Source organism: Eublepharis macularius, chromosome 1 (genome assembly GCF_028583425.1).
Source record: "Eublepharis macularius isolate TG4126 chromosome 1, MPM_Emac_v1.0, whole genome shotgun sequence".
NCBI lineage: Eukaryota > Metazoa > Chordata > Lepidosauria > Squamata > Eublepharidae > Eublepharis > Eublepharis macularius.
In genome coordinates this window covers 74908902-74923322 of record NC_072790.1, presented here as the reverse complement: position 1 = coordinate 74923322, position 14421 = coordinate 74908902, and the positions used below count along the sequence as shown (strand labels likewise).

The following is a 14421-nucleotide window of genomic DNA, read 5'->3' as shown; positions in this document are numbered from 1 at the left end:
CCTCCCTCCCCTTTTCCTGGCTGGATAGGCCAGAGTGGGAGCTCTCTAGTTGGCAGGGACAGCTGCCAATCAAGCCTGGAGGCCTCAGATTGGGGGCGAGGTAAAGACTGCCACCGTTGCCTGGGCAAGGGAGTATTTGGTGCCAAAAGTGTCTGAACCAGCAACAAAATGGTAAGAAAAGTTCATTTGGTTTGGAAAAACGCAGTCCCACGGAACGCGTGGTTCTTTGACTACAAACCGGCCGTTTCGTACAGAATTTTGTTCCGTAGTTTGTTTTGTGCCCATCTGTACTCTTCAACATTAAAAAAAAATGGTAGTGTTAGTGGTCAGACTTGTCCCCACAATATTAGAAGGCTTATGTCATAAGCCCCTTCTCTGAAGCATTAAAACTACTGCTCAAGCAGGCAGAAACATGAAAGCCTGTTCCTGGCTGGGAGATGGACCAAGGCAAGCATGGGGAATGACAGGTGAGGCCAGCTCACTCCCTCCCACTCCTGTAGATGAGCTAAAGATCCGTTCCTGATACAATAGGGCCTTCCCAGAGTTCCTGAATTAATCAATGCAACATACTCTATTGATCTCCCCTTAGCCACTTTCCTATTAGATGATTCAGAGAGCTGACAGCCTCATATATCCACTTTGTGGATCTTCAGTCATTACTGATAACTTTAGTTCCTCTAAGGAAGACCTAATTAAACCTTCCTTATTCATTGTCATACCCCAGAGACAGCTTGCTGATTTATTGTCTCACTTTGGAGACAGCTCACCAGCTCTTGGCCTCACCCCGGAGACAACTTCTCAATCCTTTGTCTCACCCTGGGAATAACCATTACGACTGGTTTTGGGGCAGAAGATGCAATCTTGCCCCTGGGTAGGATCCACAGTATAATTGGACTACCCCTCTACCATAGCTGTGTGCATGTTCTTGGATCCAGCATCCACCCTTGCGCCTCTGTTCAAGTCCTTCCACCTTGATGCACAGGTCACTTAATGCTGTCTCTCTCCCAGATGCCCTCTTCTGGATGGTAAATATCACACAATACGTTAAGTTCTATCCAACTACTGCTTTCCACTCACAGCTGGCCTGATTAATGCCAATCTGAACACTTTTGCTTCCTTCCCCACCTTCTCCTTTTCCTTGGGAGCTGATTGGTCTGTGCAGATCTAACCACACCCACCCTCCACAGCTCCTCCACTGCCTTTTCCATCATTTTTGTTTTTCTAAAGAACAGTAACGTTGCCACACTGCAATGTTAAATTTCAATATACAGTTGAACCATTTAACAACAACTGATCAGTGCTTGGTGGCTGAGCGGGTAGAAGTGAGGCATCTTGCACGAGAGCATGGCAGCCAGGCTGTGATACCGGGGCCATGGCTCCAGCCTGCCTCCGTTGCTCAGCTGTTGGAGGAGCGGGCTGAGCAGCTGATCCACCCCAAGAGACCGGCAGCATCAGGGTTTCCTGGTGGTTGTGGCTGAGCTTCCCTGCTGCCGGCCCCGTCCACAGAGCACTAGGGTTGCAGGCTGTGTTGTGGGAAGATGGTGCTCGGTGGGGTGGTGGATGAGTGGGCGGGAGTGAGGAGTCTCACAGGTGTGCGGTGGCCAGGCTGTGATACCAGGGCCGTGGCTCCAGCCTGCTTCCATTGCTCAGCTGTTGGGCATTGCCACGGCCCTGTGCAGGGACTTGGCCCTTTCCCTCAGCAGGTGTCACTAGCATTAGCTCCACCCCTTTTCCCTGGGCATATTAGATGGACAGCAGGTCCCTAGTGCAGTGGTAAGCGGGGCACTCCCCCCCCTTTTCATTGAGTGGGCAACAGGTTGGTAGGTTCCCCCTAAGGTTCATTCACTATATATGTATATACCTATATATCCCATTCCTGTCTTCAAGGAGGAGGATTAAAGGCAAAAACATCCAACCATTGAACCATTTAACCCTTTTTTAAAACTGTGTGGAGAAGAAGCAACGCTGAAGTGGTTGCATTTTGGGCAGTATACTTTCAGTCCTGGCAAGGGGAGTGGGTGGGATCTTGTCGGATAGACGATATAATAATGTCACAACGTTACTACACATGCTTAAAGTTAAAAAAAGAAAAAAAAAACTGGTGACATGCACTGCAAAGCCACTGAAAGCCCAAAACCGAACTGAGGCTTCCAAGCAGGTCTGAAAGGAATGATAAGATGCCAAATCAAAACTGCCAGGGGCAGTGTGAAAAGAGCGGTTTCCAAGCCGAAGCCATTGTGATAGCTGCAACTGCTTAGAAATGGCACTTTAAACCATAAGTGCGAAAGGGGCCAGAGTTCTCTAGCTGGGACAATCCTCATATACCTAAGTTACTGCCCTCCTTGCAGGCTAATTCCCCCATCTCGCAAGGAGAGCTTCCCATTAGATAACAGTATGGCTATTTAAATAAAGAGAGGAAGACAGAGCTAAGTAGACATCAAAAAGTTATGCTCTGGGGGAACAGACTGTGGCTGTGGAAGGAGCAGCAGAAGCATTATTGGTTGGTCTGTTGGAACTCCATCTCAAGTTCCTGTGGTTTCTGAGCCTTCCTCAGATACTGCCTTCATACTCAATTTGCTTTCCTGGAAAGTAACTTTAAACCAAGTTCAAACACCCCAAGAAGAAACATTTTGCAAATGATGATGGGCTGGATACATAAAAATTGGCAATATGTAAGCTTATGTAATTAGTCAGTGGCTGTTCTGTTTAGATCAGGGGAAAACTACATTTTGAGTTTTCATTTCTGGTTTATTTGGCTTTGATTAGCCTATTTCAATACAGTAAACTGTGTGCTGGCACAAGATATATTATTTATTACAGATATAGTAAGCTAATGAGTCTAACAGGCAAATTTGCTGTGGTTTGTTTGTACAATTCTTGAAAATCTGTTTTCTTAAGAGTTTTTAGAAATTACTTGAAAAAGATGCTGGCGTATGGAACATCTGCTGAAATTAAAAGTGCAATACTCTCTTGTGCTTTAGTGTTCTCTTACAGTGATTTAGTTCTAGTGAACAATTCAAACTAAATTTGTTCACAGCCTTGTACTTTTAGTAGCAGTTAACAGTTTCTGTAGTAGCAAGAAAATAACAAGAGCCAGCAAGTATAAGAAAAATACTTAGTTGTAATTACTGTGTGTGGCTCAGTATGGTGAAAACTAGAGCTGGAAATGGAATTTTGGAAAGATCCAAATAAGACGAAGTTAGGTGTTTTTAAAATGCCCTATGTGGGATTTTTGAATGTTAGTATGCTGTGACAGAGGTGAAATATAATGATATCCCATGCATGATGGAGTCTTGCTTTCTCCTGGAGTGATATGACACCTTCACTTAATGCCAATAATATGTCTTGGACAGAGTTCCTAATGTTGGTTCTATCAATAAATTCCATTATTTCTATATCTGTCTTTTTAAAAAAATTATCTTGGCCTTCTGTCCAAAATAGGCTCTCTTGATGGCTTATAGTAGCAATAAATAAAACCAAAGTTGGAACAACTGCAACAAAATTTAACATTTGCCAGAAGTGTCAAAGCAGCTGCACTAACACCGTAAGAAATGAAAGCTAGCATGTAAGCCTTGAAAGTCATTTGGTATAGAAAACTTCTTTAGCCTTTTTTTTAGCCATTCTTACTAAAAACTATAAGGGGGCATGATGGTCAATCATACTAAACAGTAGCTTCCGAAGAATGGTAACCACAACTGAAAAGGCTGTGTGTTCCTTGAATTTGTTAACATTACCTATGAAAGTAGGGACCTTAGAGCTGAACATCATCTAATGAGCTGTCCATACAGAACTTAAGGTACAATCCTGAGCAGATTTACTTGCTTCTAAGGCTATCAAAGTAAATGGGCTCCGAAGGGTGCAGTTCTGTTTAGGATTGCCCAGCTAGTGAAATTGTTTCAAAATTACTGTAAAATGGTTGGTGCATGTCAATGCAGTGGGGCTGCATTATTCTGAAACAAAATACAGCCCACTTTTGCTTCAGTCCTGTGGTGTATCTTACTTTTCCTTGGAGCGCTAGTGGTAATGGGGGGGGGGGGTTGTGGGTCAGTAGTAGAACATCTGCTTTTCATTCAGAAGGCCTCTGGTTCAATCCCCTCATCTGGTGATAGGAAACTTTTGCCTGAGGTCCTGTAGCAACCCTGCCTTCCAGAAGAGACAATGCAGGTGGTGGGCCCTGGCCAATAGTCTGATTTAGTATAAATGGCAGTTTCATATTTGTAAAGGTGGGGATGTTTGGCTTGTAAGAATGTGGGAATTGTAGTTACACACAATTGTTACTTCATAGACTCTTGGACTGTATATTTTGTGAGAAAAAAAGGCTAGAGAGTAGATACAATTCAGAACTTGTGTCTCTTGAGCATGTATTCTTAGAAGCTCGGTTGGTTGGTCTGTAGAGTTTCATTCAACATATTATTCATAATTCATTTTCTTAGATGCAGTGCAGCCCCTATGAAAATCCTGTTTTCCATCTTGGTAGGAAAGGTGTCTCGTCAGCAGTTCCCAGCTGTTTTGAGGCCAACATTTTCCATAGTCTTTGCGGCTTGCTTGGAAACCTAAAGTACTGTTTCATTCAACAAAAACACAGTATAGTTAATACTAGAGGAGTTTTGGTCCCCACAATCCACATTTTTAGTAATTTAAATAGATTACACTCAATTGGAAATAAATTACTTTCTTATGCTATCCAGCTATAGTCTAGTTTAGTCAATAATTGTTTCAAATGTACTATTATTCTTGCAGTTTCTGATACATATGATTAGCTGTAGTCTCCTAGTGTTAATTGTTGAACGTATACAGTATGCAAATAGTTTATTACTGAAGTCATGATATGGCAGATGCTTAAATTAAAGTAGCCAATGTGTAAAGTGGTTTGTGTGTTTATATTACATTAAAATGTGGAAAGAAAGGCCTTTTATTATGAGACATCTGTACATTCTATCAAGTTGGTTTTTCCATATTTTTTCCACTTGGATTGCATTCATATTCTTTATTTGAATGAAAAAAACCTACATTTTGAGAGCAAAAGTTTTACAAAAGAATGGAAAAAAATGATTTGTTACTTTTAAAGTCTAGTCTCTTTCACTCTTCCAGAAAAACTATTCTCCTGAGGTTTAGGTTCAAGCCTAAAAAACCTCATTTAATTCAATGAATTTAGTAGGATTTTCCTGGTACAAATCAGGCAGAATCTTTCTGCTTTCTTCAAGATCTTATTACTGTACAGTTGTATACCCTTTGTGAGGATATAACAAATGCAGCTATATCATAAAATACATCCCAATACCAAGTGTACCATATCTGTTACAGTGACAGATTTTGGTTCTAAAGTACTTAGGCAAATAGCTCTGTCAATTTACAAAAGATTGGGTTGTATGTTACCACTCATCAGGGTTGTGATACCATAGAGTCCACCTCCAAAGCTTCCATTTTGTTCAGGGGAACTAATCTCTGTAGTCTGAAGATCAGTTGTAGTTCTGGAAGAACTCCAGCCTTGGAGGTTGGCAACTCTACAGTCTGCCCAGCTGAAAGTGATATATTTTGCTAATTCAAAGTGCATCCCAACAGCAGAGGTGCTTTGTATTGAAACAACATGCCATCATTAGCTGTAAGATATAGATAGCCCTTTATCTCCAGGCTTTATGTAATTTATTCTAGACTTCCTACATAATTCATAGCAGGTTTGTATACTCAGGCTATTCAGTATTCACTGTTGTTACCACATGATTAAAGTAAGATTATGAATTGAATCAGGCGTCCTTTTTAAAAATGGAAATTGAGCTTCAGAGTACAGAAATAATTTCACAATTTATTTGTGACTCAGAGGGCCCTAGAATTTGCAGCAACCACTAGTAGTTTTTCGGTGTAGAGTTCAGAACTATAGTTTACTGAAGGTGTTGAGTATCTGTGATGATAGTCACTAAAGTGTAACATTCCTTTTTTTTTTTACATATCAGATCCGTTGCAAAGTCAAGAAATTATTTTAAATGGACTGTGGCATAGTAAACTGCATTATATATGTAAATGCAGCATATATAGAAGTACTCTTTTGAATTTAGATATCTAATATTTGTCTTCCAAAATAGTCAAAGTAATGTATAGGTACTAGCTTTATTGTTAAATGTTTTGATTTTATTTCATGGTCTTTTAATTTTTGTTCCTGTTCTAGTTTAATTCAGTATTCATTCTTGCATTTTAATACACAGCACTTCTTGTATTTCTTCTTTTCTTGCAGAACGCGGCTCTCCTCGTGACTTAGTCACTAGGGACATAACTGATACTACCATTGGAGTATCATGGACGGCAGCGCCAGGAGCAGTTCATCATTACAGAATCGTATGGAAATCACTTTATGGTGATGAGTCTGGAGAGAAAACAGTTCCTGGAAAAGTCATAAATACTGTGCTGGAAAACCTACAGCCAGAGACTAAGTATAAGATTTCAGTCCTGGCTTCATATAGAAGTGGAGAAGGAGCTCCTCTAGAAGGAGAAGCAACAACTGAAGGTAAGTAGATGACTACCTTTGGTCTTGCCTTTCCTTACCCTAAATCAGCGAGGTACTGCAGTCTTGTGATCCAAAAATTGCATCCCCACCCAAAATTAAGGCGAAGAAAGTTGTTCATTTTAGAATGAGATGTTGGCCAAATCCACACTTACCAGCATAGTGCTAAACAGTCAGAATGATAGCGTCTTCCTGGCGCATTTTATGATGTCATCGTACCACGATGCCGCTCTCATGGCACGATGATGTCAGAAAAAGCACCAGGAAGACACTATCATTCCAACTGTTTAGCACTATGCCAGTAAGTGTGGATTCAGCCACGATTTGATATTTTAACTTGATATGTTGCCTCTGATTTGTACTCGCATTGATATTAAAAATTCCTCCCTGGAACTGGAGGTAGCTCCTTAGTCAGGCCCTGCTGAATATTTCCATGAGTAGGGTAAGCCAAGTTGTTTGTAGCAGTTGAAGAAGAAATAACGTTGCCAACCTTCAGGTGGGCAGAATTAGAACTGATCCCTGACTACAGAGGCCAGTTCCTCTGTAGAAAATGGCTGCTTTAGACTGTATGGCTTTATTTCCCACTAAGGTCCCTTGCCTCCTCAAACCCTTCCCCTGAGACTTCACTACACATCTCCAGGAATTTCTCAACCCAGATTTGAAAACCTAAGATAAATGGACACCCTTCAAACTTTACAAACAGAGTATCAAGTATGCTATGCTGCTGCACAGTTCAGCCTTCAGAGAAGCAGTGAAGTATGGTTTGGTTTGTGGGAAATGTGTTTACTTCACATGGAAATGCTGTATGACAGCCCTCAGAGAAGAAAAAATGGTGGAAGATAATTGAACCAATGAACTGATGACTGCTTTAAATGAATCTGAAACAAGTCATGCTATTAGCTGAGCCTTGTCAGAAAAGGCACGATCACAGTGGAGTTTCCTTAGATTTTGTAATGGGAGAGGTGGGACTGCCTCTCCCATTATATCCCCCGCAGGTCCTTGCGCTCTGCAGATAAACAGCTTCTGGTGGTCCCCGGCCCGAGGGACATTCAGCTGGCTTCAACTAGGGCCAGGGCTTTTTCTGCCCTGGTCTTGGCCTGGTGGAACACTCTCCTAATGGAGATCCGGGCCCTGCAGGACCTTTTACAGTTCCGCAGGGCCTGCAAGACGTAGATGTTCCACTGGGCTTTTGACTAGGGGCCAGCTATTTTGTCCCCCTCCTGATCGCCACACCCTCTTTTTGCAGCCGCCTTTGAGTTACATCATGTGGTGCCGGGGCATATGATGATTTTGCAGTAGCCGATCTGTCTGATGGCACCTGAATTTTAATGTGTTAATGCGTTAATAAGGTTTTTATTGTATTTGAATAGTATATTTGTTGGAAGCTGCCCTGAGCCCGCTTGTGGGAAGGGCAGGGTATAAGTTGAAATAAATAAATAAATAAATATTAAGTTTGAAGTGAGCTGGAATCTTTATATCAGTTATGGTCAGACTTTGGTGTGGGTAAGGGTATTGGTAGGCAGGGCTTTCCCCTTGATTCCTTGGATCATTCTTACATTTCTGGTAGCAGAAATTCTGATTCTGTTGCTTCTATTCATGGCTTGCCAGAAGCCAAGGGTTTATTTGGAAAGTTCAGATTTGTTCCAGGTTAACTTTGAGGCTTTGATGTTTGTTGGTTCAGCCGAAGAGGTTGACTAGCCTAGCATTGCTGGGTAATTAACATAGCCACTTGTTATGGCTTCTTTTATTGTTTTGAAAAAGGCAGGAAGTAGAGCTCTGTGTGGGATAAAAGAAGAGATTTCAAAGATCTAGAGAAACAGAAAACTCTGTGTGAACCTGAAATTGCTTATTCAAAAATGTTGAGAGTTGTTATTGCCCTGTGTTTTGGTGAACTGAAGTATGTTTGAGTGAAGACTGTTATTTTGATGTGTAGAAAGATCAAGAGTCTTTCCAGAACCAAAGACAAATACAGAAGAACATTTGGACTTTTAAAGCATTTCAGAAACTATCTCCAAATATAGGGAAAATACTGCTTTTGAAAAGACATTTACCAAAAATTCACATGGGATGGATTTATCTTCAGTAAATCTTGGGAAGAACATTTGAGGTTTAAACAAAACTTAGGGGTACTTTCCCATCAAAAATATCAAGCATTCTAAACATTTTATCTGAAGAAAGAAATTGTCATCTCTTTTCTATGCTGCAAAATTAACATGTTTGTGTTCCATTTTGTGCATATTTGGCACGATAAATTAAACTTTGGGAAAAAATGGCCCAATTAGTTTCTCCCTTTATTTTACACCTAAGTTTCACCAAGCTCTAGAGCTGTGAGAGTGGATCAAGAAACAGAGACCACAATGAGAGTTACTTGGCAACCGGCACCTGGAAAAGTGGTCAGCTATCGTGTTGTTTACCGTCCCAGGCGGGGAGGAAGACAGCACTTCACAAAAGTACCACCTACTTCCACTACTACAACACTGAAACGTCTCCAGCCTCTGACAACTTATGACATCACTGTCATCCCAATGTACAAAACTGGTGAAGGAAACCACAGGCAAGGGGAAGGAACAACAGGTATGTATTTATCTACAATGGAAGACTGTAGGGACTGCTGAATTTCTTTCTTTCTTTCTTTCTTTCTTTCTTTCTTTCTTTCTTTCTTTCTTTCTTTCTTTCTTTTTCTTTCTTTCACTTGTATTCCGCTGTCCATGTAAAACAGGTGCAGAGCAGATCACATCAAAATATAAAACAAGATAACAGAGTAATTAGAAACAATTTCAGTTAATAAAACATATCGGCATTCCTATTGCACAATCCCTCAGCAACCAAAAACAGATGGGATGGGATGGCTTGAGGTTCAGCAGACCAGGGTGGGGCATGTCCCTCTCTGGCAGGAGACTGTTTAGGGGGGACACTTGCCTCAACTACCATATGCCTGGCAGAACATCTCCATCTTAACAGGCCTGGTGGAAAGATAATAGATCCTGCCAGGCCCATTTTTCTATAGACAAAGAGTTCCACCAGGATGGTGCCAGGCAAGACGACCCTCCCTGGGGCCGGCACATATTTGGTCTATCTGAGAGTTAACTAGGTTGCTTATGTGTGTTATGTGCTATCAAGTTGCCTCCAACCTATGGCGACCCTATGAAGGAAAGACCTCCAAAATATCCTATCATTAACAGACTTGATCAGATCCTGCAAACTGGAAGATGTTGCTTCTTCTATTGAGTCAAGCCGTCTAGTTTTAGGTCTTCCTCTTTTCCTACTGCTTTCCACTTTTCCTTTTATTGACTTTTCAAGAGAATCTTGTCTTCTCATGATGTGACCGAAGTAGGATAACCTCAGTTTTGTCATTTTAGCTTCTAGGGAGAATTCAGGTTTGATTTGATCTAGTATCCACTTATTTGTCTTTTTGGCTAGCCATGGTATCCGCAAAACTCTCCTCCAGCACCACATTTCAAATGAATCAATTTTCTTCCTGTCACCTTTCTTCACTGTCCAACTTTCACATCTATACATAGTAATGGAGAATACCATAGTTTGGATTATCTTGATCTTGGTTCCAAGAGAGACAGCTTTATCTTTAAGGATCTTCTCTAGCTCCTTCACAGCTGCTCTTCCAAGTCTTAATTTTCTTCTGATTTCTTCATTGCAATCTCCCTTTTGGTTGATGACAGAGGCAAGGAATAGGAAATCTTGAACAATTTCAATGTCCTCATTATCAGCTTTAAAATTGTGTAATTTCTCAGTTATTGTTACTTTTGTCTTGATATTCAGCTGTAATCCTGTTTTGGCGCTTTCTCCTTTAACCTTCATCAGCAGCCATTTCAAGTCTTCACTATTTTCTCCCAATAACATGGTGTCATCTGCATATCTCAAATTGTTAATGTTCCTTCCACCAATTTTCACTCCACCTCCTTTCTCCTAAATCTAATCCATCTTTCTTTCTGATACACTCTGCATAGAGATTGAACAGGTAGGAAGATAGTATGCATCCTTGTCTGACATCCTTGCCAATTGGAACCCATTCTGTTTCCCCTTATTCTGTCCTCACAGTCGCCTCTTGTCCAGAGTACAAGTTGTGCATCAAAACAAGCAGATGTTGTAGCACCCCCATTTCTTTCAACACTCTCCATAGCTTTTCATGATCCACACAGTCAAAAGCTTTGCTGTAATCTACAAAACACAGGGTGATTTTCTTCTGAAATTCCCTGGTTTGTTCCATTAGCCATCGTAAATTTGCAATATGATCTCTGGTGCCCTTTCCTTTTCTGAATCCAGCTTGAACATCTGGCATTTCTTGTTTCATAAATGGTAAGAGTCTTTGCTGTAGAATTTTGAGCATCACTTTGCTTGTATGGGAAATTAATGCGATAGTCCAATAGTTACTGCACTCTTTGGCATCCCCTTTTTTTGGAATTGGAATGTAGACTGAGCATTTCCAGTCTGTGGGCCATTGTTTTGTTTTCCATATTTGTTGACAGATTCTTGTTAAGATTCTGATGGACTCCATTTCTGTAGCTTGAAATAGCTCTATTGATATTCCATCTACTTCAGGTGCTTTGTTTCTCCCAATTGCTTTGAGTGCAGCTTTTACTTCCCTTTCTAGGATTTCTGGTGCTCCATCAAAAGATTCTTCATCAAAAGTATCTGACATCTCTTTTGTATAGTTGATTGCCTGCATATGCTTCTCTAAATATATTTCTTGTTTATTATTTCAGATGTCTCTTAAATTGTGCCTCAGTTTGCAGTAGATGTAGTGTGTTCACCCTTCTTCACAGCAGGACCAGCTTTAGCAGATATGCTTGATTTCAGAAATTCTGTTGCAGGAATAATGGCTTGATAACATGTTAAAAAATTTATTTCATTATTAGCTGTCTGTGAAATGGTTTACATTATCCTCTTCTCTGGGCATCCAAAACATAAACTGCTAAATATAGACTTGGCATCTAGAAAACACCTTCTGTTTGGGGAGTGAACAGCGTCTGTTCCTCTTTCTTTCTCCATAATAATCCTTGGCTTTTGTTCGTCAAGATTTAGTTAAAAACAACAAACTGGACTATATTCAAACCAGAAACAAAAGTTGGCTCGGGGGGGGGGGTATGTTGCTTACTAAACCAGTAGCATATTATTCCAGTGCTCTGCAATCTACATTGGCTGCTACTTGGTTCCCAGATGTATTAACTAGCCCTAAGATGTTCTAAATAGTATGGATTCTAGATGCTTAAGAGAGCAGTTATTTGTTCCTTTTAGTATATGTGCTGCCGAAGCGAGCACTTATTTGTTCCTTTTTATCCCCTTAGTGGCGATGTACTGAAGTTCTTTAAAAATCTGGATAATAGAGTACGTGTGTTCTCTAGGAAGGCTGAGGCTCTCAACTTTAATGTTAATTCTCCATCTTTGTCTGAAACAGCCTGCACCTTTTAATCTTCCACCTCTCCATTATTGCCTGTTTATGGCTGGAGTTCTTTAGGGAAAAGAATAGGTATAGTCCTATTAAATTCTGCTATTGGACACAATGTTGCTATTAGAGCAAAATCTGCTCTACCAGGCATGACATTGCGGCCATCTCTTATGACATGGATCCCAAGAGGGGCACAGAGGTAGCATGCATTTCTGCATAGATGTAGCATACTCCTCAGGGCAATATCTAAGTCCTTGCAATATCTTTCTTCCCCATATATACCTCTTATCATGATGATGATGGGCATTTTAGTAATAATAAAGTTTTAAAGAATTAAACATGAAACAAGATTTTTCAGTTTATATTGAATAAACTGATTTTTGGTGTATTGTTTGGCTGTTGCAGCTTCCCCTTTTAAGCCTCCAAGAAATCTGAAGACTTCTGATTCTACAATGTCAAGCTTTCGAGTAACTTGGGAGCCAGCCCCTGGAGAAGTGAAGGGATACAAAGTAACTTTCCACCCTACTGGAGAAGACAGACGCCTTGGAGAGCTAATAGTTGGGCCATATGACAACACAGTTGTACTGGAAGAGCTCAGGTATTGATGAACTTTTATTTGGGAATAATCCAGAAAAACCAAAGTGCATGTCCCACGGAGCTTCCTTTCCAAACAGATCAACCATGCCAACTGTAGTCTATTTTTATTGTTTTACATCCACACTGGTAGCCGCCTTGGGAAATAAATGTAAAAAGTCCGGTTACAAATGGGGCCCTATGGGATCCATCTTGTCCCCCATGCTGTTTAACATCTACATGAAGCCATTCAGCGTGATCATACAGGGATTTGTAGTAAGGTGCCACCAATATGCGAATGACACCCAGCTCTACTCCTGCTTAACAACTGAGCCAGGTGGTTCCTGGAAGTCCTCAACAGGTGCTTGGAGAGCTTAATGGAATGAATGAGGGCCAGTACACTGAAGTTCAATCCAGACAAGACTGAGATGCTGCTAGTCAATGTCAAAGCTGTCCTGGAGGGAGTTGTATCCTCCCTGAAGGAACAACTTCAGATCTTGGTGGTACTGCTGGATCCTTCCTGGCCTACAGTTGGAGACTCCGTGGCACGTAGTGCCTGCTATCTGTTTCTAGCAATTCTGAGAGAGGATTGTTGTCACTTCCAGATTTTGCTTAGAAGTAACATCATGCCACCAGCCCAATGGCAGGTTTTTTTGTTTGTTTTTCCCCTGCCGCTGCTCAGAGAGGTGAAGGACAGATATATGGATTTTATTGACTGAAGTTTTAATTTATGCTACTATTTTTACTGTATTTATTGCATTTTGTGATCCACTCTGAACCCGCTTGTGGGGAAAGAGGAACATAAATTTAATAAAATAAAAGTAACAAAAATAAAGAGAGGGTTGCCAGTGGGAGGTCTCATGCTGGAGACCTGGCAACCCTGGATAGTGGTGATCCATGTTCTGATTACATCCAGATGAGATTGTCACAATGCACTTTATGTTGGGCTGCCTTTGACAATGGTCCAGAAATTTCAGTTAACCCAAAATGCAGCTGCCAGCTGTCGTCAAGGATGGGACATAGGGATCGTATCACCCTATTGCTGAAAGATCTGCACCGATTGCCCATTTAATTCCAGGCACAGTTCAGAGTCCTGGTTCTTATCTTTTAAAGTCTTAATGTCTTGGGGCTAGGGTACTTGAAGGATCGCCTCCTTGCATATTGTTCAGCCTGCCAGTTAAGATCTGCCTCACCAACCCTGCTCTTTGTGCCCCCTACCTTCAGATGTGAGATGGGAGACAACCAGAGACAGGGCTTTTTCAGTAGTGCCATCTTGCTTAAGGCTTGCTGGTGCCTATGTTGCCTCTTTTTAGGTGCCAGATGAAAATATTTCTGTCCACCCACATTTTTTATTAAGGGGTTGATTTTTTAAAAAACACGATTTTAATTCGGAAACTGTTATTTTAGGCTGTCAGTGGTCTTTATTTTATGCTGGGCTGGGTTTTTATACTGGATTTTAATTAATATCTTTTAATATTTTGTTTTTAGTATTCTTATGTTGTAAGCTGCCTCAAGTGAATTCCTGGAAAGGTGGCACCAACTTACTGACTTACTAACAACCGTAGGTGCTTCTAGAAAGCTCGTAAAGTATTTTACAAAGTGAATAATCTCTTTTAGCCTAATTGGGTTTATATATGCCTTTCAATCATGCAGGGCAGGCACTACCTATAAAGTAAATGTTTTTGGAGTGTTTGAAGGAGGTGAAAGTAAGCCATTGATTGGACAAGAAATGACTACCCTTTCGGATTCTACAGTAGTTCCATATTTATCTTCAGGTAAATAACATTTTTATGAGGGAGGTTAATAACTCTTTAAGCCTATTTGTTAACTAGACATATTATATTTTATAGTATGTGTACACAGTAGGTAAAATGAACTATTTCAGCACAATTACCAGATAGTGGCTGTCAAGAAGTATTATTCAATAAAAGGATACTTTTTATGAAGA

The 14421-nt window shown here is 40.8% G+C and overlaps 1 protein-coding gene across 3 annotated transcripts in view; it reads left to right on the top strand.

Moving 5' to 3' along the window:
- COL12A1 (collagen type XII alpha 1 chain) overlaps positions 1-14421 on the top strand; it is a 155363-nt gene that overhangs the window by 51558 nt on the left and 89384 nt on the right. Inside the window, exons 14-17 of one of the 3 annotated variants that reach the window (XM_054995923.1) lie at positions 6230-6499; positions 8804-9070; positions 12306-12498; positions 14127-14248. The exons of the other annotated variants lie outside the window; for them this stretch is intronic. Coding sequence (XP_054851898.1) covers positions 6230-6499; positions 8804-9070; positions 12306-12498; positions 14127-14248 — 852 coding nt within the window. The remainder of the gene's footprint in view (positions 1-6229; positions 6500-8803; positions 9071-12305; positions 12499-14126; positions 14249-14421) is intronic. 3 annotated transcript variants of the gene reach the window in all.